Source organism: Malus domestica, chromosome 15 (assembly GCF_042453785.1).
Source record: "Malus domestica chromosome 15, GDT2T_hap1".
In the NCBI taxonomy this organism is placed as follows: domain Eukaryota; kingdom Viridiplantae; phylum Streptophyta; class Magnoliopsida; order Rosales; family Rosaceae; genus Malus; species Malus domestica.
Window position 1 is genome coordinate 27,349,053 of NC_091675.1, and position 26,980 is coordinate 27,376,032.

Genomic DNA, 26,980 nt, shown 5'->3' on the forward strand with positions numbered 1-26,980 from the left:
TGACAGCCACCAGAGCAACAAAACACTTAAAGCCAACCTCAGTCTGTTCCCACCTCAGTCTCTCTTTCTCTCTCTCTCTCTCTCTCTCTCTCTCTCTCTCTGGAATCAACACCGCCGCCCCCACCACACATGCACATCATTTTCCGTTCCCGACACTTCCAAATCAAACGGTTAAATATGAAAACATGCAACTTCTTTTTCTTCTTTTCCTATAAACATGCAACTTAACTGTGAAAATGAACTTATAAATCTTCATTACTTGTTAGGTATAGTTTTGTGGTGCATACCATAGTCTAATCGCCTATACTATACCCATTGCAATACGATTAAAATATCAAAGATTGATATAGTAATGGGCTAACTGTTTTTTTTTTTTTTTGGAAAATTTGAAAGAGGTCCAATTTTATAGCTCATCTTTTGAAATATGTCCAATTTTTAGTCCAATTGGACCCATATCAAAAGACCCTTTTTTTTTTCCCTTATAGCATGAAACGAAAGTTAGGTGCAGTTAGGCTAAATTTATACTTTTGCTAATATTAGGCTTATTGTTTTCTATAACTTATATGCTTGTTGTTTATACATATATACATATACATAATATATATCTATATATATATTATTGTTTTCTATAACATATATGCTTGTTGTTTATACATATACGTATACATAATATATATATATATATATATATATATATATATATATATATATATAAAACACGTTATTGAGAGGGGATTAAAGCTAAGCCTCAAAACATAAGTACTGAACTTAATAAACTTGAAAAATTTCACTTACAAATTCACAAATTAGAGGAATAACATTAAATTGTAATGCTAGTTGCAATATGCTAATGTTTTTCAGCTCTCAAACTATGAGGTGGGCAAGAAAATAGGAACCCATACCTATCTCCATTCGTGTTCTTTTCTTTTGATAAAAGATAACTTGATTAATTTACATTAAATTCATCTAAACTACAAAGAGCGAGATTCTAAGTGTATTTAATTCGGTACGACTATAAAACCGATTCAAATATTTCCAAAGGATCCGTCACCTCAAATAGGTCCAGCTTTCATTGCCTTCTTCATTCGCTCAATTTGCAAACCTAATTACTCTCTAAAAACACTATGAAGCACATCAAAAGAACTTTCTATATGCCTCACTGCTTTGTCACTGACACCATGTCGTCTTTCTTACTCCCTCATTCTCTCGTAGGCACGCCTCGTCTTCTTCCGTTTAACTTATTTCATTTGTGTAGAATGTAATATTAATTGACATCTAGAAGATCATTCTTCAATTATTATTTTTATCAAAGTTGTTTGTACCGTAACACTATGTTTGGACGAGGGAAATAAACTTGAAATTTGGATTAAAGATAGAATTTATAAATTGACATGCACCAATTCTCTTGTTTGAATTCATAAACATAGAAATTTAGAATTTCTGCATGGAAAAAAACTTGGAATTTGGGACCTCCAATTCCCAAGTTTAAATTCCATGTAAATAGATGTCATTTTCCAATTTCTATGATTGAGAGTTTAAAAACAACAAATTCCGGATTCAATTTCATTGTTCTTTTAGGTTACCCAAACAAAAAGATTCACAAATTATATAGAATAAAATTTCATCATTTAAATTTCCGTCATTTTAAAATTCTTTAGTAATCTTAAATTTCTTCATCCAAACCTAGTGTAAGATTTTGTGCATCAATTCAAATGATAATAGATAAGGATAAATTTAAACTTAAAACAAAGATAAATGTTCGTAACCACTTAAGTTATAAACTCATTGCTTTGTAAAAGATGTGAATTTGAACTCACACCCGCAAAAATCAATTTAAGAGTCGAACTCATCTCCTCCAACATATCCTTAGGTCTGACCTACATTTTTGTTTATGTGTATAGTTATCTCATTCTTGATAGATTTTTGGGTTAATTTGCATGTTATCCAGTATCATAATGGATATGATGTTGGGTTTCCACCCATTTGTCTCGGATTCGAAACTACCCTACGAGTATGGTTAGAATTTTATATTAACGTTTGCAATAATTTTCTTCTTCTTCTCTCCCTTTCTTATTGGCAACTTATATACTAAATATGCATGATACCTATACATTAAGCATAATATAAAAAACAATGTAGAATATATTATATTTGTTACTAAGAAAATGTATGCTATATATATGTTCAAGCACAACGCGTGGTAGATCTATAAGGGTAACTTATGGTTTTGTGTTGTGGTAGTTGTGTAGGGTTTTTCTTATTTGCGAATCTGTGCATGCAGATTTATCTTCATATTAAAATATTTGATCACTGAAAAAATGTACCCATCTAATACCTCATTGTATACATTCATTGTACGTGTTTGTTCTGATCAATGAAATTCTCCACCGCCATAATGCGGGGTAAGGGATGCTTTTCTTCAATACTTTACTCGACTTTTTTGTTATATTTATAGATTTAAGTACGAGGAGGGTTGGCCCTTTGGTTTTAGTTGGTTCTGTCTATGAGTTGTTTCGTTCTTCCCTTAGGGGTTTTTGCATGATGCATGCCCTTCTGTCTTGCTTCTCTTTTGTTATTTTCTTATAAAAATTTGCCAAATTTGCCATAGGTGAAAGTTACCTCCCTTTAGTATCATTTAAAATCTTCTCAAGTACTTTCAAACTTTGTCATTCAAGGCACGTTTTTTCACCTTTAAAACCGAATACATTTTTTTTTTCGAGTTTTACATTTTTTAACGTGGTAAATATGGTCTGAAAACCAACTGCACATGAAAACCACGAGATCCGTTGATGCATTCCGTTGCTAATTTGCTATATAACTTCAGTCAGTCTTGTTTTCTGGAAATATCCAATCTTTTATAATTCCCACACATGCAATGCTCCAATCCACTTCTCCAATGTCACTACAAAATTAACCAAATTTTTATCCAGTCACTAGGGTTATTTTTATCGTATATCATTATATATTCTCCTCCAAATACACATCCCCATAATAATGCTTTCATAGTGTAATTTTACTATATTAGCATCGAGAATCTAATAACCTGCACGTAATATTTTTTTTAATACCTTTGTATTTGGCACACCTGCAGATTATATATATATTAATATCAGATGTAAAAGAACGTTGCACCCTTAAGATCTATGCAAGATGAGATTGATTCCTGAATAAATGTCTGGACTCTCAACAAATTCTGAAACAAAGTTTGAGTCACAAATCTTTGGTAAGATCTCCTCCATGAGAAATGGTCGGGTTGAGCAAGCATTATTAGGGGTTAGTCAAAAGGGTTACATTATATCATCCCACATTGCAAATTTGCACATCATGTTGTACAAGTCATTGAAAGTTTTTAGGTCCTACAATCTAAACTTAGCTGGCTATATAAAGTTGGACTTGAATCTCAATGGCATTGGAATACCATAGAAATCTTAGGATTGACCACAAGAAGGAGATGGGGAAACATGTAGATGTCAATTTTACTTTGATTGAACTATATATGTGCATTGTGACACATACCAAGTGGTCTTGCAAGCCATTTGAGCTTCTGTGCCCAACATTATCTAATTTATTATTATTATTATTATTATTAAGTGTGTGTGTGTGTGTTTTTGCCCAGCACTTCATTTAATTGATGGTAATGCTTACTATCTTATTGATTGTTGTAATATGAGTTTGAATTTTTGCTCATTACTTCACCTTTAATTGATGGTAATGCTTACTATCTTATTGATTGTTGTAATATGAGTTTGAATTTTTGACATTTATATAGTACATATATTAAATTCAACTCATCTAACGACATTCAATAGGAGTGGTGAGCATCACCATTACATAGTGGTAGGCGCGCGGTAAGAAAGAAAAAGAACAATATATTTTTATTCCTGATAAAATTATTTCCTTCCAGCAGAAGGGAAAGTTCCCTAGTTCAAGGTAATGGACCACTTGAGTAGCAGTAATTAACCCTACTTATGAATCTTGCTGTGTGTTTGTGTGACTGAGATAGTTCAATTTATCTTCATGCAGATGATGGTGACTTTCCATATTCTAAAACCACAAGATAATTTGGCACTAGGGTTTGAGTGGAAATTTCATACGATCCAAAGTAGCTACTTCATTTACGTGATTTGTAGTCCAAAAAAGCAACCAAATGAAAAACTGGTTAAAGCAGAGATGAAGAACTGCATTTTACAACTCATCAGAGAGGCTTAAATTATTTGCAGACAGCATTATGAAGAAGGAGGAACAGCGCTTTATCTGAATTCACGTAATTATGGAAAGGCACATGGCCACAGATCGTTTTATAATTAATGTTAATGGCATCAGAAGACTTAATTATATATATGTTCTTGTAATACTGTGAGGACCATATGGATTCATTATGGTAGCTAATGGTTTCATGACAATATATATAGCTTAATTAGAAAACCTTTTTGACATTCTTTACAAAATTATTATCATTATAGTCAGTGACCTGTTATCTGTAATCCTTATATTTTGATGCTGAAATCTTTTCCAAAGTTCATATATCTTCAATAAATATTTTAAAGCTGTTCCATGTAGCCGTCCTAATTATTTCCTTTTGACTAGCTAGCAACTTAGTTAGCTAGATGTTGATAAACTAAATCATATCTTCCAAGATTAGACAACATACAAATTGCATTTGGAAATTGAAAAGTTAAATTCACTGCCAACTAGTCTGGTGTTGGTAACCCTAAAAAGATCAATTTTAGAATTGGGGAAATTAGGTTCTCGTCCTTTCTTTTGTTACTCTATTAATTAAAATCCTATTCATTTTCAATTTTTGATCAAGGTCCTTAGGTATTAATAACATCATTAATTATTTCAATAATAATTTTTTATTTCTAAATATATTCAGTTAATGTTAAAAATGTTGCAATTAGTATATTTATATTTATGACTAAATTTTTTTATCATATATTTTTAGTTTTAGTTTGTACCCATTTTTAATTTGTAATTCTTTTTTAATTTGTACCAATATATTAATTTCTTTTTGTGCCCATATTTTTTAAAGTTTATTTGTATTTGTACCCATAATTGTTTTTTTGTATTTTTTATTTTGCTAAATGTACCCATGCTAATTATATGTACCCATTCATGTAAAACTTTTTAATCTTAAAATGTACCCATTCTTAAATATACCAATTTGTTATATGTAAAATGTACCTTTTTTATATAAAATCTATTCAATTTTTTTCTAATCCATTTTTAAACTTATATGGGTACATTAATTCGTTGTTCTTTGATTTTAAAATGTATCCATGTCAAGTTTAATCAAAGAAATTTACTAATTTTATTAAGCCTAATATCTTTCTTTTTCTTTTTCTTTTTTTTTTTGTGATTTTGAAGAATTTTTTTGGTTAATTTTGATGAATGTACCCATGTTTACACACACACACACAATAGTATATTTATATTTAATATTTTTAATCCCACAAATTATGGTTTTTTATTTAAAATCTCATTTATATAAACAACTAAAATTTCTAATTTTTAATTTAAAAAATATAGTAACGTACATAGAAATAAATTATCACATTAATTTCAGGGACCTCGATCAAAAATAAAAACCAATAAAATTTCAATCAAAGAATATTCATAGTTAAGGACCGCATCCAAAGTCTCCCTTTATAATTTTTCTCAGTTGCATTTCTGCCTTTCTTAATGTATGGTTAGGAGTCCGCTTTGTTGAGCAAACCCTTTAGGAAGTACTACTTCTAGGACCCGTTTGTTTGACCGGATTAGGGAGGACTGGACTGGACTGGACTGTAGTCCCTTGTTTGGTCTGGACCAGGATTAGGTTTAATGGGATTAGGTCTGACTCGCTGGGATTAAACCCCTCACTACGAGTTCTAAGCGAAGCACCCCGATCACCCCCGGACTCGTAAGACCTCTTGCGCTCCTGCGCTCCTGCGAGAGAGAATCTCGCTCAACCTCGATCCTCGCCGTGCTCCCTCCTTGCCCTGCTCCCTCATCTTCGTCCTCCTCATCCTCATCTCTGCGTCCTGCTCGCCCTCAACTCCATCTTGCTCGCCCTCATCTGGTAAACTTCGAATCCGACATTATTTCTTCGATTTTTTTTTGCAGATCGTGATATTACTGGGCTTTATTTGATTTAGGTGTTTTGGGTTTGATAAATTTTCAATTATAGACCTCTGCACTTGAACAAATTAGGGTTTTGATTTTTAGGGTCAAATTGAGATTAGAATTTTCAATCATAGCTTGCCGTTGCTCTGGGCTTCGATTGATGGTTGATACATGCTTTTTAAGTTTGTATATCTTTTGATTCTGGTTTTCTAGGGTCTGTAGCTTTTAGATTTTAATTTCTTAACCAGTCAATTGTTGATTTGGATTATAAGTTACAAAACATTGTTGAGTTATTACAAAACATTGTTGAGTTATTTGATTTAGGTGTGTGTGCAGTGTGTGTGTGTGCAATGTGTGTGTGAATGAGTGTGTATGCAGTGTGTGTGTGAATGAGTGTGTATGCAGTGTGTGTGTGAATGAGTGTGTATGCAGTGTGTGTGTGCAGTGTGTGTGTGTGTGTGTGTGTGTGTGTGAGGGTAAGAGTGTGTTGCACTCTGTCCCCGTGTGTGTATGTGTGTGACTGTGTTTGTGTGTGAGTGTGAATGTAAGTGTGAGTGTGAGTGAGTGTGAGTGTGAGTGAGTGTGAGTGTGAGTGTGTGTGCAGTGTGTGTGTGTATGCAATGTGTGTGTGTTAGTGTGTTGCATTCTGTCCCCGTGTGTGTGTGTGTGTGACTGTGTTTGTGGGTGAGTGTGAGTGTAAGTGTGAGTGTGAGTGTGTGTGAGTGTGAGTGTGTGTGCAGTGTGTGTGTATGCAGTGTGTGTGTGAATGAGTGTGTATGCAGTGTGTGTGTGTGTATGCAGTATGTGTGTGCAGTGTGTGTGTGTGTGAGTGTGTATGCAGTGTGTGTGTGTGTGTATGTATGCAGTATGTATGCAGTGTGTGTGTGTGTGTGTATGCAGTGTGTGTATGTGTGTGCAGTGTGTGTGTGTGTGTGCAGTGTGTGTGTGTGAGTGTGTATGCAGTGTGTGTGTGTGTGTGTGCAGTGTGTGTATGCAGTGTGTGTGTGAATGAGTGTGTATGCAGTGTGTGTGTGAATGAGTGTGTATGCAGTGTGTGTGTGTGTGTGTGTGCAGTGTGTGTATGCAGTGTGTGTGTGAATGAGTGTGTATGCAGTGTGTGTGTGTGAATGAGTGTGTATGCAGTGTGTGTGTGCAGTGTGTGTGTGTGAGTGTGTATGCAGTGTGTGTGTGTGTATGTATGCAGTATGTATGCAGTGTGTGTGTATGTATGCAGTGTGTGTGTGTGTGCAGTGTGTGTGTGTGAGTGTGTATGCAGTGTGTGTGTGTGTGTGCAGTGTGTGTATGCAGTGTGTGTGTGAATGAGTGTGTATGCAGTGTGTGTGTGTGAATGAGTGTGTATGCAGTGTGTGTGTGTGTATGCAGTGTGTGTGTGTGTGTATGCAGTATGTGTGTGTGCAGTGTGTGTGTGTGCAGTGTGTGTGTGTGTGAGTGTGTATGCAGTGTGTGTGTGTGTGTGCAGTGTGTGTGTGAATGAGTGTGTATGCAGTGTGTGTGTGTATGCAGTATGTGTGTGCAGTGTGTGTGTGTGCAGTGTGTGTGTGTGTGAGTGTGTATGCAGTGTGTGTGTGTGTGTGTATGTATGCAGTATGTATGCAATGTGTATGTATGTATGCAGTGTGTGTGTGTGTGTGCAGTGTGTGTGTGTATGCAGTGTGTGTGTGTGTGTGTGTGAGAGTATAAAAACAGAGTGTGTGTGTGAGGGTAAGAGTGTGTTGCACTCTGTCCCCGTGTGTGTGTGTGTGTGACTGTGTTTGTGTGTGAATGTGAGTGTAAGTGTGAGTGTGTGTGTGTGTGAGTGTGAGTGTGAGCGTGTGTGCAGTGTGTGTGTGTATGCAGTGTGTGTGTGTGTGTGTATGTATGCAGTATGTGTGCAGTGTGTGTGTATGTGTGAGTGTGAGTGAGTGTGAGTGAGTGTGAGTGTGAGTGTGTGTGCAGTGTGTGTGTGTGTATGCAGTGTGTGTGTGTTAGTGTGTTGCATTCTGTCCCCGTGTGTGTGTGTGTGTGACTATGTTTGTGGGTGAGTGTGAGTGTGTGTGAGTGTGAGTGTGTGTGCAGTGTGTGTGTGTATGCAGTGAGTGTGTGTGTGAGTGTGTGTGAGTGTGAGTGTGTGTGCAGTGTGTGTGTGTATGCAGTGAGTGTGTGTGTGTGTGTGTGTGAGTATAAAAACAGAGTATAAAAACACAGTATGTATGCAGTGTGTGTGTATGTATGCAGTATGTATGCAGTGTGTGTATGTATGCAGTGTGTGTGTGTGTGCAGTGTGTGTGTGTGTGCAGTGTGTGTGTGAGTGTGTATGCAGTGTGTGTGTGTGTATGCAGTGTGTGTGTGTGTGTGTAGTGTGTGTGTGTGTGCAGTGTGTGTGTGTGTGTGTGTGTGTGTGTATGTATGTATGCAGGGTGTGTGTGAGTCTTTGTCAGTGTGTGAGAGTGTGTATGTCCGTGTATGTGTTAGTGTGAGTGTGAGTGTGAGTATGTATGTGTATTTTGCACATTTGTCCATGAGTGTGTGTGTATGTACTTGGTTTATAACCATGATATTACAATGTGAATGTTTTGTATTGTGTGGGGTTGATGCTGAATTGCAATTTTTTGTGGCTGTTGGTTGCAGAGAAGAGGAGCATAAACAGAAGGCTAAGGCTAAGGCTAAGGCTAAGGCTACTGCATTACAGGTGTCCTTTAATTTCCCTCTTCACATGCAATGCCTAGCAATGATAGCAATCCTCATACTAGTGTTCTTAGACACATGTTTATAGATGTTTATAGATGTCCTTAATTTGTTTTTTGTTTTTTTTTTGTTTGGATAGATATGGATCGAAGGAAGCTTTTATTGATCTTATTGTTAGAGATGTCTTATTTGGAGACAATTTGTATTTGTACGATTCTTGTGGTGATGATGCTACGTGGCAAACAAAGACATGTTGAACGACCCACATTGACTAACCGTTCACTTATTAGACGAGAGATTAGTTTGTGTTATCTGAATGGTATAATAGGGAATACTGATACTGAATGTGTCAACGAATTGAGAATGGATAGAAGGACTTTTGGCATATTATGCGACTTACTTCGTCAAGATGGGAGGGTAAAAACTGATGGTTTGGTGTCTGTAGAGGAACATGTGTGTATGACTTTACAAATATTAGCACATCATACTAAGAATCGTAGTGTTGACGGTAGATTTTATAGGTCGGGAGAGACTATAAGTAGGTATTTCAATAGCGTATTGCAAGGAATTTTGCGATTACAAGGTATCCTACTAAAAGTCCCCCAGCCTGTGCCTATTGATTCTACAGATCCTAGGTGGCGATATTTTAAGGTATGATGAGAATTTTTTTTCATTTTCCGTAAGCTTTAACTCTTCATTCCCTTTGTATAAATTAACAACAACTTTTTTATTTTTTATTTTTAAGAATTGCTTGGGAGCATTGGATGGAACACACATTGATGTGCATGTATCTGAAATTGACAAACCAAGATACCGAACAAGAAAGGGTCGAGTCGCAACTAATGTGTTAGGTGTGTGTTCAGGAGATATGCAGTTCATATATGTGTTTCCGGGGTGGGAGGGTTCCGCATCAGACTCTAGAGTGCTACATGATGCAATTAGTAGGCCTAATGGTTTTAAGGTACCAGCGGGTAAGACTATTACTTAGTCTCAACTTTGTAAGTTAGGTTTAGTTCTGTTTGTCAACTACAAAACACTAATAAGGTCTGTTTTTTTTTTTTCATTAGGTTATTATTACCTTGTAGATGGTGGTTATACAAATGGTGAAGGATTCCTTGCACCCTATAGAGGAATACCTTATCATTTATCTGAATGGGAGGGACGAACACCTTCTAATAAGGAAGAATATTTTAACATGAAGCATTCTAAGGCAAGGAATGTAATTGAACGCTGTTTTGGCTTGCTAAAAGGAAGGTGGTCGATACTAAGGAGTCCATCTTTCTATCCGATAAGGACACAAGGTCGAATAATTACCGCTTGTTGCCTACTACACAATCTTATTAGGCAAGAGATGTCTGTAGATCCAATGGAGAATTTGCCAATAATAGAAGATGGACAAAATACAGAAGAAGGTGAATATGTTGGTAATGTTCAAACATCGGACCAGTGGACTGCAATGAGGAATGATATGGCTCAGGAAATGTATAATGAGTGGAGAGCAATTAGGAACCAGCAACCGAACTAGCTATATGTGTTAATGATAACATTTTATTTTAGTATTCCTTTTTATCATGCATTTGTTAGATATTAGCACAATGATTGGATGGTATGCAAATTAATTGGATATTATGCAAGTTGATTGGATATTATGCAAATTGATTATTTGTATGGTATTTTCCTTCATTAAAATATTTTTTGTTTAGGTATGGATAACGAAATTTTTTTGAATGCTACTCAAGAGCCAAAAGGAAGAAGGCGTAAATGGGAAGCATTTGAGGAAGAAGTATTACTAGGAGTTCTTGAGGATTTTGTTGCTCGGAAGCAACGGTGTGACACCGGTGCTTTCAAACAAGGTACTTTGGTTGAAATAGCAAAAGCTGTCAATGTTTTATGTCCTCATTCAAATATAAAGGCAAATCCACATATTGAGTCCAAGTTGAAGAAATGGAAAAAAACATATAGTATGGTCGTTGACATGATAAACACAAGTGGATTTGCATGGAATGATGTCAAAAAGTGCGTTGAAGTTGACAGTGATGACGCATGGCAAACTTATGTGCAGGTTCATATCCTATTTTATTTATGCATTAGTTATATTCTTGCTGCTATATTTATTACACATGCTAAATTTTAGTTTTGCTATGTTGATATAATCTTAGAGAAATAAAGAAGCCGATGGATGGAGAAGCAAACCTTTTCCACTGTTTGATAGATTTGCATATATATTTGGAAAAGATCGGGCTACGGGTAATGTAGCCGAAACCCCTGCTCAAATGGTGGAGGAACAAAGTCATGATCATGTTGGTGAAAGTGATATTGGAGGTGAAAATTTTGTTTCTTCAATGAACCAACAAAGCCAACAAAGCACCCCATCTGAAAATAGCCAAAGAAAGAGGAAAAGAGCTGTGGGAAGTTCAAGTGATGGAACCGAGGCAATTATCAGTGGACTGAAAGATTTTTATGTTGAAAGTGGGAAGAGGATGCAAATGGTAACTGAAGCTTTAGTTCAAGGTACTGCAGATCATACTGACATAGCTAATGAACTTGAAGCAATGGGTCTCTCTCCTATGGATCAAATTGATGCATTGTCTCTTATTTTGGATAAACCAAAAAATGTGGGAGTGTTCAGGGCAATCAAACCGGAACTCAAGAAAGTGTTCGTCCAAAGGCTTTTAAGCGACAACGCAAGCGGATGAGGATTTTGGCTAATGTTAACATGGATGTATTTTATTAACGTTAACATGGATGTATTTTATTAATCATACAATCTTATGTTATGACTTATAACTTAGCTTTGCACTAGTATTTTGGCTTATGTTAACTAGCCATTTTGTAAATTATGGAGATCTATTTTGGCTAATGTTAACTAATGTTAACTAGGATTTTCTAAATTATGGAGATCTTATGTACTTGTATTTGTTGAAGTTGCATGTTTTGGCCACTATTATTTTTCTTCTGTTGGGTGATAGAGTTTAAATCAAGCTACATTTGCAAATTAAACCCAATTCTATTAGCAGGTAATAGAAACAAAACAATTGTCAATTTTTTTTAAGATTCATAATATACATGGCAAAAATATGCTCCAATTAACCCATATCATGAGATTTGTAGCATTACTCTATTACACAATGGCAAAAATTTGTAGTCCTAGTCTAAGCAAACACAAATCTGGTGAACAGTACTGTTTTTCTTATCCTGCTTCTTAGTCCGAGACTGCACCAAACGCTTCACTAAGTTAGTCCAGCTTAGTCCAGTCTAAGCCAGTCCAGCTTAGTCCCGGCAACTAGTCCAGTCCGAGACAGTCCAGCGCAACAAACGCACCCCTATTTCATTAGCAAGCCCAAAAGCATGAAATGATTATTTCCATCGTTTCTAAGGTGAGTTTGGGCACAATAATATTAATTTCTAAGGCTGGTTGGCCATAGATGCTATCCTTTAGCAAGCAGCTACATTTGCTTCATTTCCTAATAGCTTAAAATTTTTGAGACTGCATCCTATTACCAACTTCTTAATTGTTGGTTTGCACGATGCATAGTGAGACTGCATCCATATGTTTATCTTTCGGTTTGTCCACTTTTCACGTGCATGAGGAGAGTGTACATAAGGGATGGTCTAAACTTGATATACATTGTTGACTTATTCCCTAACAACTTAAAATTTGCAGTTATTAGTTGTCTAGCAATAATTATGTTGGAATAAGGTTTGGCTTAATAATACATAGTGTGCATGTCAATTTTCCAAACGTCAATTATTTTCTCTTTTGGTTGCAAACTTCAAGTTTTTGGTTTACTGAATGACATGGTTGTATGGACTTCCAAATGAATCACAGCATAACATATCACAAATGGAAGTTCTTGTTGGTGAAAAACAAGAGGGACGAAGAGAAGAATTCAAACTTAAGGTGCATATTAATCGTTAGTTAGAAAATCATTGGTCTTAAAAACCTAAACTATTTAAAATATGAGCCGACAATGTAAATGTATATATAGTATACATATATCAATTCTAGATATAAGCTTTCAAAAAATAATATGCCATACGAACACTCTATGAGCAGCTCCTATTGATCCCATGAGCTCAAAACTAAAACAAGCATGTCATACAACATGAATTTTGTATTGTTAATTACTTGGTTTCTTTATAACTTTAATTAAGAGTTAACGATACTTTGTTGCCTGCGTGGTCCAAACCCTGAAAGTTAGCCTTTCATTTTTTAGCTTTATATTTTTTGTCGAGTGCCAACTGCCAAAGTACTAACCAAAATCATGACTTCCTGACCACGGTTTTGTTATCTTCTTTTATATATAAAGAGAATGGAAAAGTGAATAGTGGTTTGATGTCATCAAGTTTTATCAAAAATATTTGGATAAAAATACCCCCAAAACAAAAAAACTTCAAAGGCATCCTAAAATAATGCATCAAATAAAGTAGGAGCATTTTCGTCATTTTAACAATATTTTTTAATAATTAATTTTTTTGGGGTTTTTTTTAATTTTTTTTTAATTAGTACCTCACAATAGACTAGCAATAATGTGATTCAATTTCTCTATTTTTAAACACGTTCAAAGCATCTTAAGAGACGTGTAATGCTGGTTATAAAAAAGGTCATTCGCACATGGATAATAATGTGATTAAATTAGTTGTCAAATGATTGTTTTTTTTTAACAAACAATATTATCTACACTAAGGGGAGGGGGTGGGCTTAGCCTCACAATAAACTAGCAATAATATGATTCAATCAGTTGTTTATTGAATATGATTTTCTCTATTTTTAAACACGTTCAAAACATCTTAAGAGGCGTGTAATGCTAGTTATAAAAAAAAATGTCTTTCGCGGATAATAATGTGATTAATTTAGTTGTCAAATGATTTTTTTAACAAACGATATTATCTACACTAAGGGGGGAGGGGGTGGGCTTAGCCGTACAATGAGCTAGCAATAATATGATTCAATCAGTTGTTTATTAAATATTATTTTTTCTATTTTTAGACACCGCCGGTTATAAAAAAAAAAGGTCATTCACACGCAAATAATAATGTGATTATAGTACATTAACTTAGTTGTCAAATGATTGTTTTTTTTTTAACAAACGATATATCTACACTAAGGGGGATGGGGGTGGGCTTAGCATTACAATGGGATAGCAATAATGTGATTCAATCAATTGTTTATTAAATATTATTTTCTCTATTCTTAACATAAATTCTATAGAGACCAATTTTATTATGTGAATTCAGCTGCTTTAATTGATTTATGAGAGCTTTCTTCTAGCATGATCTAAGATTATTCATTTACTTCAAATATTTGATTTTCCTTTTGTCAATTTACGCTAAATACATTTAAAACGTGTAAGTCGCGGGTAGCATGTTGTGATTCAAAAAATGCATTTTGCATGTGCATGAAGGCTAGTCTATATATAAAGCCGAAGGCCAGTTTTGGTGTCATGGCTTCGACAAAAAAATTAGAACAAAATTGCCCCTCAACCAAAAAAATTCCAAAAGCAGCCCAATATAATATATCAAATTATGTAGGGGTAATTTGGTCTCATAAAATATAATATAAATATAAGTGGGAAGAGAGAAAATAATAAAAAAAAATGGAAGGATGAGTGAAAGTTGATGGTGCTCAAGTGAAGGGGAAAGAAAAATATAATAAAAATAAGGAAAATCATGAATATTGTGTTCAAAACATCTTAAGAGGCACGTAGTGCCAGTGATAAATTAGTACAATTTAAAAAAAAAATTAGTACCTTACAATAGGCTAGCAATAATGTGATTCAATCAAATGTTGTCAATAATGCTTTTTGTGTCACCAAGCTTCAATAAAAATATTTGGACAAAAATACCTCCAAGACAAAAAACTTCAAAGACATCCCAAAATAATTCAAAACATCTTAAAAGGCGTGTAATGCTGATTATAAAAAATGTCTTTCGCACGCGAATAATAATGTGATTAAATTAATTATCAAATTTTTTTTTTTTGAACAAACAATATTATCTACACTAAGGGGGAGGGGGTGGGCTTAGCCTCACAATGGGCTAGCAATAATGTGATTCAATCAATTGTTTATTAAATATTATTTTCTCTATTCTTAATATAAATTCTATAGAGACCGATTTTTTATGTGAATTCAGTTGCTTTAACTGGTCTTTAAGGTGTTTCTTCTAGCATGATCTAAAATTATTCATTTACTTCAAATATTTGACTTTCCTTTTGTCAATTTACTCATATAAATACATTTAAAACATATAAGTCGCGCGTAGTATGCTGTGATTCAAAAACTGCCTTCTACCTTGATCGTGATTCCAGAGTCACCTCTTTGTGACGAAAGGCAATGCAGTCAACTTGAGTACGTGTCTACTCAACTACACTTCGTATTATTTTTGAAGCCGATCGACTGTCTAGAAGAATTGTTGACATTGGAATTGCAGTTGAGACCATTTATTCCTTAATCACCCAATAAATACCTTGCTAAATGAATCTTTATCATTGGTGATTGAATCTTCCGAAAGCTACCATTGTAGCAAGATGTCATGTATTCATTCTAGCTATCTTGTACTTTAGATTTGATGGACTTGTTTTGACTCTCAAATTCTTGAGTGTTCATTTAGCCTTTTCGGCGTAATTTTTGGCTAAACCTAAGTGGAAATTCATAATGAATCTACTTCTTGAGGCATATGTGAATTACAATCTTTGGTTGCCTAGTGTGCATGACACTACTGTATCTCACCGTGATGCGCGTTTCGCTTCCAAGTCTTGGGAAACCTTCTTGAAGGCCATGTGTATTAAGTTTTTCCACTTACCACATTTCACCCTCAGACTAACGGCCAATCTGAATGAACTATTCGGACCTTAGAGAACATATTGCTTTTGTATGTTTTATAGTTTTAGCCAGTTATGTTAGACACCTATCTCTGCTTATGTTGCGTATGATGATGTTTATTATTCTAGTTTGGCTATGGTACTGTTTGAGCCTTGGTATAGAAATTTTTACGCACGGAACATGCTTTACACACGAGTATTGCTAACAGGTAATCGAATGATCGAGATTAAAATGTAGCAAATTGTGAGCTATTGACAATGTCGCCCGATAGGGTAGTGCATGAGCACGATCGAGGTGTTAATATGATGATTTGTGCGTATTTCCAATGAGGGGTAAGATGGTAATATTGCATCCTCAAGAATTATTTGCTTGCTTATTGTGACAACAATGAGTTGTTGGTATTGCGAGCTGTAGACCGTAATATCGATAATTTATTTGTTGGATTCGTTAAGCAAGTGGACAATAAGGCTATTTACATTAGTTTATTCATTTATTGTTTGGGCTTGATCCAAGGATACTACACTTATTCTCGAAGTACGTGATGCTACAAGTGCGTAGGTGACATTTTTCTATGTTCAGTTTTTATTTCAGTACAACTATCTTGATTCTATTTTATTGTATATACGTATTTTGATGTTATGTTTTTATATATCTATTTTTGACCTTATGTTTTTATAAAATATTATATTATAGTATTGTGCTGAAGGAGAAGGAAAGTATGAGGTTGGAGGCATAAAAGTGGAATCATTGCACACCGATCGCGAATGAATGGCATTCTCTTTTCTGCAACCGCTCTAGCTTGAATTCTTCTTTATATATTCTCTTTTTGTCTTGAGTATATTATTTTTAGCAACTTATTTCAAATTTTAGGGACGAATTTTTTTTTAAAGTGCGTAGATTGTGACAACCTGTCCCTACTTTTATGATGTTATTAATTTTAAAAGAGTGAATTGATGAAAATACCCCTAGAGGTGAGATTGTTGACTTTTGTTGATCATCATTTTGTGAAGTGGATGATCCACTATTTTACTGTATTCTTGAAGTATTTGACGATACGAATACATAGGCATAAGCGGAAACGAATTTGGAGCTACAATGAAGATTTTACAGAACTACGAAACATGATGGGCGATTTGGTAATTTCATATTTAGAGATATTTTGTGTCTTGTTTTGTGAGCCATGTGGGGCCTACACCCTACTTTTCCCTTTCTCATGTGTCCCCTTTTAGACCTTTGGGACCTATCTTTTGCTGCCACTTCACATTGTCTCTCTCGACCTTCTCTTCCTTCAAACTTTCCCTTTCTCTCATCTTTTCCGGTTCTCTCTCACTCTAACTCTCCATCGAACCCACACCATGAGACTGTAACCACCAGCGTCTAGGCCAGTGACCACCTAACCCTTACCAATTCTCCCTCTTCTCTTCATCTCAAACCTTGAGGCCATCTCTCTTCTCCATGCATTCACTGCACATATGCAGTCAAATCATGATGCATCCACCACTGACACCGACGAGATGTTGCAAATTTTCGGTGAAGGTGAGTCGGAAATACCTTGGGATGAATATCTCTAGTTGTTTAGTGTAAATCTAAGTGTGATAAGTGATTTTGGGTAGGTTTTGTGACATAAATAATTTGGGAAAACTATTTCCCAGTTTTTCGACGAAGGACTCGTGTGTTGCAGGCCTTTTCTGGCCATTTTCCATCCACAATGGAGAACCAAAATAGTATAATTCGAATCCTTACCCTCCTAGCTTCATTTTGGTATTTAAATGGTGAGTTATGGTTAAGATTTGAGCTTGATTGGAGCTCAGTAAGTTATCCCGGCCAACCAGCCTAGAAACTGGTGACCGCGACCACGACAGGGACCAAACCCATGACCCTTTAATCCTAACCAGATCCGACCCGACCTAAACCTGAATACGACCCCAGATCATTTTCTGATTTGGAGGGAATATTCTGTTAACCTTTCAATTAACTTTAACAGAATATTCCATCTAAGAATGGAATATTCTGTTAAAGTTAACTGTTTACCGTTAGTTGACTTTTCTTGACTTTTTGTTTTCAAGATGCGAGTGCATGAAGGCTAGTATAATTATAGTATGGTAATTGGCCCACGTTTCTTATAGGCCAAACTCAAACTTTAGCCTATAAGAAAGAAAAAACTCATATGAGAAGTTTGCAACATTGTTCCATTGTTATAAATCGGCAAAAGTGAGAAAGATAATCTTTGCTAAAGACAAGAGTGAAGTGGGTGCAACATATCACACTATTTATTTTTGTATTTATGACACAAAAGGATTAAAGGTAAAGAAGGGAAGGAAGGGATATTGATCTTATTGCTTTCACTTCTTTTCTTTACTGTGTGTTGTGATCGTACACGGAATGCTACTTATATAGAGCCATATTCTTGAAGAGACATAAAAGTGAAATGAGTACATCTTGAAAAACATCATACAACAACAACAATGCTACTATTTCTAAGTCTTCCTCACTTTTCATCTTTGGTTAAAACATGTAGGCATTCATTCCCACAACTTTTACAACACTCCCCATGGATGCCCACATATCAACATCAGTTGCCAAGTTAAAACCTTGCTCAGAAAAACCCAGTGGGAAAAACTGTAGCAAAGGAAAAAAAAGTACAACTTTGTTTAGATTATTGATATAGTGTTAAGTATGCCTATGTTGCAACCTAGTGGAAAAAATCCTAGTCGAAGGAAAAATAGTATAACATGTATGTATCATGAATGCTCCCCCTGATATGCATTTCCCTCTGATTCCGCATTCTTCAAATTTAACTGATTGGTGAGCCGATGTAATCCAATACCATGCACTAACTTCTGAAACATGCACTTTGGTAGAGATTTGGTTAATAAGTCTGCCAGATTTTTATTGGAACAAATTTGTCTGACCTCATTAACTTTAGCCTTTTGAAGCTCATGTGCACTGAAAAACTTTGGAGATATATGTTTAGTCTTATTGCCCTTGATGAATCCTTTCTTTATTTGGGCAACACACGCTACATTATCTTCATGAATGATAGATGGAGTGTATATCTTAGAAGGTAAATCACATGAATTCCGGATGTGGTGGATCATTGATCTTAACCAAGAACATTCACGACTGGCTTCATGTAAAGCAAGTATTTCCTAGTGATTGGAAGATGCAGCAACTAATGTTTGCTTTGTTGAGCGCCATGAAATTGTTGTATTTCCATAATTGAACACATATCCATTTTATGAGCGGGCTTTATGCAGATCAAAGAGAAAACCATCATCTGCATATCCAACAAGGCTTTGGTCATTTATGGATTTCTTGGAATAGACTAGACCTATGTATGTTGTCTCACGAAGGTATCGTAAAACATCTTTGACTCTCTTCAAATGACAAATTGTTGGAGCAGAGCTATACCTTGCTAACAAGTTAACTAAAATAGCTATATCTGGTATAGTACATTGTGTTAAATACAATAAAGCATCTATTGCACTCAGATATGGTACTTCTGGACCAAAGACCATTTCATCATCTTTTTTTGGATGAAATTGATCTTTCTTAATGTCCAGAAAATGAATGACTATTGGCGTGCTGAGTGAATAAGCCTTATCCATGCCAAATCACTTTAGGATTTTTTTCAATGTAAGCTGATTGAGGGACCAAAATTCCATTAACACAATGCTCAATCTGCAGGCCGAGACAATATTTTGTTTCTCCCAAGGTCTTTCATTTCAAATTCGTTTTTCATATATTCAACAATTTTATTGAGCTCTTTAGGGGTTCCAACTAAGTTCATATTATCTGCATATCCTGCCACTATAGCAAATCCAGAATTTGATTTCTTAATGAACACACAAGGGGCAAATGATATTGTTGGTATATCCTTCTTTGATTATTGATTAAATACTCACTGAGACAATTATACCACATTCGTCTTAATTTAATTGATAGTGTTGATGCACAAAATCGGAGGTCTTGGAACAACGTAAACCCGACCGTGAATCTGCAAGAAAGTAAATAACACAAGATGTATCGTGGTTCACCCCAATGTTTGGGCTACGTCCACACTGATATTGTATTTCTCTGAGAGGTGTTGGGAGTGAGGGAGAAAGCTTCTGAGAGTGAGAGAACTCTTCCCATGGCCTAAGAAAATGGCATCCCCTAATGAGGAAAGTGATGAGTCCTTTTATAGAATAAGGGCTTCTTACTTATTACATATTTGCCCATTCCTTTATTACATAATTACATTTAAGTCCCCCGAGTATTTGTACGAGATCTAAATACGGAGGCCCTAGGTATGGTACAAACAGTAGTCCCCCAAGTCTTCAGTCAAGAAAGTCTTTTGGCTAGAGACTTGAAATTCAGTCCATGTGTGGGCCGAAGTAACTAGATGTTGTCTAGAACTGATACTCGATATGAGGTGGTGCCCAATCTGAAATGATGCTCAACTAGAAGTAGCACATGTTGCGAGGCTGCTCGGCTTGTGGCTTATGTTTTGGTTGGCTCGCTGAAGGTGAGGGAGTCCTTTTATAGAATAAGGGATCGCTCCTTAATACATGAATTATGGGCTAGAGTTGATGCTCGCGGCGAAGCGGTTGCTCAGTAGACAGCGATACTCTCTAATGATGGTGAGGGAGTCCCTTTTATAGAATAAGGGATCGCTCCTCAGTACATGAATAATGGGTTAGGAGTGATGCTCGCGACAAGGTAGTTGCTCAGCTGGTGGCGATGCTCTCTAATGAAGATGAGGGAGTTCCTTTTATAAAATAAGGGCTCGCTTCTCAATACATGAATAATGAGTGCTCTCTAAAGAAAGTGAGGGAGTCCCTTTTATAGAATAAGGGTTCGCTCCTCAATACATAAATAATGGGCTAAGTCCCCCAAGTATTTTTCATGAGGCCCAGTTGAGGCCCAATATATGGTATATAATGTAGTCCCCCAAGTCTTCGGTCAATAGAGTATGTTGGCTGGAGACTTCAAATTGAATCCATGTATGGGCCGAAGTGGTGGTTGTTTGGATGCGGTATTTGTATACCCTGCACTGAAACTTTGTAGGTGAAGCTTTGCAAGTGAAGCTTTTGAAGCTAGAGCTCTGTAAATGAAGCTTTTAAAGCTAGAGTCTTTTGTAAATGAAGCTTTTGAAGCTAAAGCTCTGTACATGAAGCTTTTAAAGCTGGAGCTCTGTAAATGAAGCTTTTGAAGCTAAAGCTTTTGTAAATAGCTTTTGAAGCTAGAGCTTTTGTAAATGAAGCTTTCGAAGCTAGAGCTCTATATATGAAGCTTTTGAAGCTGATTGACATGAGTGATGCTCATGAATGTTTATGTTGATTGACATGAGTGATGCTCATAGATATTGACATCAGTGATGCTCATGAATGTTGACATGAGTGATGCTCATGAATGTTTATGTATGATTGATATGAGTGATGCTCATGAATGTTTATGTATGATTAACATGAGTAATGCTCATGTATAATTTGAAATACTGGGCGTACTTTTGATCACCTAGTTGGTGATAATAGCGGCAGGCTGCCAAATAATTTGGAGTACTGGGTGTACTTTTGATCACCTAGTTGGCAATAATAGCGGTGGGGTGCTGTTTGGAGTACTGGGCGTACTTTTAATCACCTGATTGGCGATAATAGTGATGGGGTGCTGAATAATTTTTGTAGTACTGTGAGTACTTTTGGTCACCTGGTTGGTGCTATTTTGGGCTTATGGGCCTTCGCCCTCCACATAACATTCCAACCCATTTATATTGGGCTTTGCCGTGTTTTTTTTATTACCCTCTGATGGGGTTTATACAGATGTCTCGGAAAAATAAGAAAAATAAATTACATCATTCAAAAATAAATCCAACCCTCTGCTCAATGGGTCACACCCATAATGTTTGCTTTTTTTTTTTTTTTTTGCTTTCTACTTTGCTTTTGCTTTTGTGGGAGTGGTTGAGCTGTCTGAGGGATAAATGCATGCTTTTTCTTTTCACTTGCAGACATAGTCACATGCAGCCTTTCTTTTTCACTTTCTTTTCCTTTTTCTTTAACATCATTGTCTGTGAAGAGTGGGAACATGCACTCCTTCATGATGAGAGTGTGGGTGTTGGAAATGTGCCCTAAAACCAATCATATGATGATACTTTACGGACATTTCACATGTTAAACTAATCTAGTTTAATATCAAGGGCAAAGATTATTGTTTGAGCCGTCTCATATAAATGTTATACGCTTAAACGATAAGTCCAAGGAATATGTGATTGGGAGAATGCAATCTAAAGAAGTTAGATTCATGAGACCATTCTTTCGTAGACACATCCTAAACGTTCCTGATCATAGGATTGCCAATTGGGCATTGACAGTCCGTTAAGATCAGTACGTGCTGTGTCTTCTCTCAAGGAGAGTGACTAGTCTCGAGTCATTGGTGTGTGTGACATCAAGACAAGTACGTAGGTGCTCAATAGAGAATGAGTTCACTGAAAACGATCAACAAAGAGTTCTCATATTCATGTCACATGAGAACTCATGGTTGGGATAATGCAAAGTAGTCATTTGACCTGAGGCATCATAGTTGTCTTGTGGTTAGGTACTTGATCTTTGATTATGTCAAAGTCACCCCATCCGCGAGTGTCCACGGCATCGTCAGGGTTAAGCCACTTAGCCATGTAGGCAAGTAAATGCGCAACAAGGGATCTCTAACCTTCAAACCATTTGGGGGAGAATACTCTATGATATGATTAAGAATCTCTGGCCAGAGTATGAATGAGATTTAGGAAGTCGTTCCAAATCACATTCAAGGTAATCATATAAGCACACGAATCACATTGGATAGTAAACATGAATAAACTATCAAACCAAACAATGTGGTCAAAAGTATTGTATTAGAGAAAGACCGTATTGCATTTGTAATCCTAAACTGAATAGGTTATCCACCTCTTCTGATTAGTTTGGGTAACCATGATATGCTGCTAGGTGTCACTCATGGTTTGTGGAAGCCCTAAACGTGTATAATCACTAAAGGGATAATTGAAAGTAAGTTTCAATTCATAATCGATTTGAAATGGTTTTAATCGCCCACTGCCTCGCTAAAAGGAACCTAATGGATCGTATACCATGTAAGGTGGAGATTGAAGAAACAATGGAGATGAGTAAGAATTATTAAATGGTTTAATTTTTTATGGCAAGGATTAATTAATATGTTAATTAATCAAACGAATAAGTTCGTTAAAGACCTCGGGATAGTTTTGGACCTTAAGGCCCAATGGGCTTCGAACGTCAAGCCCATTGACTTAAGTTGTATGACAACTTAATGAATAATGATTCACAAAGGCCCAATTAGCCCAATAATACCCTAAGGCCGGCCATTTAGAGATGGAGTGAGTTTTGGACTTATTTACATGTTTGCCACTCCAATGAATTAAGGTATAAATATGACTTTATAGCCAAAATTCATTTAGGGTTTTCTTTTGGGGAAAGGATGAGAACATAAGCTCTCATTTCTCTCTAAAGTGGCCGGCCTCCTTGGAGGGTTTAGCTAGCAATCCTACTACTCCAAGGTCACTCATTTCTTCTCCAATCTAACCTTGGTGAAGAGACTTAGAGGTTTTCAATTTTGGGAACTTGGAGAACCATTTCATCCATCCAAATCCATAGATCTATGATGCAAGGAATGAAGGCCCTCTCTTTGGGTGATTAGCCTTTGCTTGTGCAAAGAGGAATCTACAAAGGTAAAATTTCTCAACTAACAAATGTTGTTTTAAGTTGAGTCAAGGTTCACCAATCTACTAGGCTTTGAATTTAATGGGTAATGTTTTGTTTTGAGTGCATGCAAGCATGATTCCGCCTTTAATTTGTTAATTGCATGCTATAGATGTTGCTCAAATGAACATGTTTTTCACAAAATCTCCTTCAGTGGGCATCTTCTTTGGTCCGACACCACCCATTTGCTTTGCAAGGTTATCTTTTGCTTTTCTTGATTTCTCCGCTCCTTCTCTGCCCACCCATGTTCCCCATAGCTAACTTCAATGCATAATCATCTCTTTCAATTAGTCCCCGAGCAAAATATCTGCCAAACTGAAGCCAGCATATCTCATCCTCCTCTTGCGTTTCTACTTCAAGATCAGATGACGGATAACCCATACAGAGAAGTGCATAGCCATTTGATTTCAATTCGGTAGAAATTCCTAGTGCCTCAAGCTATCTGAGTTCTCTAGATTTTACGCGTACTGCACCACTGGTATAATAATCATCAGGCATGGCATAGGAGGCGACGAGTTTCGGCGACTTCTCAACCTCAACAAGGCACATACGGCAGGACACCATTTGAATAGGAAAATCAAACCATAAACTGGCCTCAGATTGTTCAGAGAATTGAGGTCCAATGAATACAGTTCCTCAACCTGCACGCCTTTTACTTGCATCTGCAGAATAAGTTCAGTGAACACCCTTGGGTCGGACTCAATCGTGCACCAGGACATGATGAAAAACAATTAATCAGAAACCGACACGACGTCGTCTGCCTCCATTCACCGGCTGAGGTGACATCATACGAGCCGGTGCTCTCAGTGGAAGTCGGTCACCTCGGTCAACTTGCCATGTGCACCAGAATTTGCCGTAAGTTTTGGCCAAATTCTGGATCTGACGAGTGGTTGAGGCAAGTGACGTAATGGTGGGTCTCAATCTGACAAGTCATGTCGTGGCTGTAGAGTGCAAAAGTGCACACGTGCTAGCTCATCTGTTTCACTAGCTTGAGGGACTGCATCATCTCGACGCCCTTGTCCAGGACGTGCTGTCCCATCATCATCGGCTTCCTTGGAGGCGTTGGCTGATCTCCCGGCCTGAAGGCGAGGTTCGGAGTCGGCGTCTTGTCACTTGAAACCATCTCAAAACGACGTTGTGTCTTGCTTCTGATCTCTCTGAAAGATGTGGGCGATGACGAGATTAATAAAACAAAGAAGGATGAGTGGTTAAGATTTCAACAGATGGATCATTTGGATGTTGCTTTTACAAGAACAGATAGGGAGGGAAGAGCACGAGTGTTGGAATTTGGATCTTTTTTGTTTCTGGGTTTTTGCAGATTTTGCAAATTCACGGCTGAAGTGAAAAAATGAAAGAGAACCAACACAACTTTTCTTATCATTTCCCACAGACGGCGCCAAATGTTGATGCACAAAACCGGAGGTCTTAGAACAATGTAAACCCGACCGTGAATTTGCAAGAAAGTAAATAACACAAGATGTACCGTGGTTCACCCCAATGTTTGCGCTACGTCCACACTGATATTGTATTTCTCTGATAGGTGTGGGGAGTGAGGGAGAGAGCTTCTGAGAGTGAGAGAACTCTTCCCATGGCCTAAGAAAATGACCTCCCCTAATGAAGAGAGTGAGGAGTCCTTTTATAGAATAAGGGCTCCTCACTTATTACATATTTGCCCCTTCCTTTATTACATAATTACATTTAAGTCCCCCGAGTATTTGTATGAGATATAAATACAGAGGCCCTAAGTATGGTACAAACATACTGCACCACTCTCATTGAAACAATATAACGTAGGATGGGCGATTATATGCAGTGCATGGTGGGCGATTATACCGCACCACCTAAAATTGCAATAAAATTAAATCTGCAGTTTGAGATGGGCGATTGTACTGCACCATCTACAATCGCAATAAAATTTACATAAATAAACACTAGGTTAGTAATCAGGAGCTACACCAAATAAGAAATAAAAAAATATAAGTAATTTTTATATTGAGAACTAGAAGAAGGCATGATGCTAGCAGATCTTGGTGAAGGTACATCAAGCAAGTGAGGCAGAGGAGGAAGAAGAATAGTAAGATCCTTGGAGGAAGCATTTTCGACGAAGGGAAATGAGAATTAGTTAGGGTTAGAGAGTCATGTTGTTAATGTGTTATAAATAGGCAAAAGTGAAAGAGAAACCTTTGCTAGAGACAGGAGTGAAGCGGGTGCAATGTATCACACTGTTTATTTTCGTAACACTGATACAAAAGAATTATAGGTAAATAAGGGATGGACAAGATATTGATCTTATTGCCTTCACTTCTTTTCTTTTCTGTGTGTTGTGATCATACACGGAATGCTCTTATATAGAGCCATATTCGTGAATAATCATAAAAGTGAAATGAGTGCATCTTAAAAAATATCATACAACAACAACAATGCTACTATTCTTAAGTCTTCCTCACTTTTCATCTTTAGCTAAAACATGTGGGCATTCATTCCCACAACTTTTACAACACCATTGTGCCTCTTGGCACTCTGTTTTTTCATAACTTAACCTATTAATTCATTTAGGAATTAAATTATGTATTCAAATAAAAATTGTTGTTTGAGTTGTGACTATTCTTAATTAAGATTATGACTATTTAATCCAAATTGAAATGATGTGACTGTTTTTACACAACGATATATTACACTAATGGGTGTAGGGAATAAATTGGTATCAAACTCTCACTTACAATACATGCCCTTGAAAAACAGTCTCTTTATGTTGCATAAGAGTCAAGTTTGGTTTGTTGATTTTTATGGAAATGAACATAAGCAAAACATCTAACAGGAGAAAGCAATAAATCATATGGCAAGGGGCCATAAGTAGAAATAATCTTCAATGGAGGCTGGAATTTTCAAGACCTTACACTAGTAAAAAAAAAAAAAACCTTGTGCAACGAAACACACATCGTTGTCACATCCTGACCCGGGCTCCACCACGTCCCGGGCTCAACTCTACCGTAGCACGATATTGTCCGCTTTGGGCCCTGACCACACCCTCACGGTTTTATTTCTGGGAACTCACGTGAGCAGAACTTCCCAATGGGTCACCCATTATGGGACTCCGCCGCAGCATGATATTATCCGTTTTAGGCCCCGACCACGCCCTCATGGTTTTGTTTCTGGAAACTCACGCGAGCACTTCCTAGTGGGTCACCCATCATGGGATTACTCTCGCATGAACTCGCTTAACTTCGGAGTTCCGATTGAACCCGAAGCTAGTGAGCACCCAAAAGGCCTCGTGCTAGGTAGAGATGGGAATATACATATAAGGCTTAGATGATCCACTCCCCTGGGCGATGTGGGATGTTACATCGTCGCTCAAAGCACTTTACACTGCGACAAAACAAACATCATCGCATCAAGTTACTTTACGCCATTTAAACTTCGTCGCGCACAGCCTTTACAAAAATAAAAATTTATTTTTTTAAAACCTTTGCACGACGAAATCCAAGTATTTCGTCGCCTAAAGCCAAAAATGGGAGGTGGGATTTTTTTTTATAAATATTTTTAAAGACTTTGCACGACCAACACTTCATCACGCAAAACCCTAAAAATTTGGGCGGGCGCCAAAAATGGGACGCACTATCT

General features: G+C 36.6%; 1 protein-coding gene and 1 pseudogene across 1 annotated transcript; one reads left to right on the forward strand and one right to left on the reverse strand.

The window, feature by feature from the left end:
* The first annotated feature begins 10,229 nt into the window (after positions 1–10,229).
* LOC139192182 (uncharacterized) lies at positions 10,230–11,681 on the forward strand. The gene is made up of 2 exons (XM_070813741.1): positions 10,230–10,852; positions 10,950–11,681. Exons 1-2 carry the CDS (start codon positions 10,496–10,498, stop codon positions 11,484–11,486), a joined length of 894 nt encoding a protein of 297 aa, XP_070669842.1. The 5' UTR covers positions 10,230–10,495; the 3' UTR covers positions 11,487–11,681.
* An 11,794-nt stretch (positions 11,682–23,475) lies between these two features.
* On the reverse strand, positions 23,476–24,482 carry LOC139191820 (oil body-associated protein 2A-like; annotated as a pseudogene).
* Positions 24,483–26,980: the final 2,498 nt, after the last annotated feature.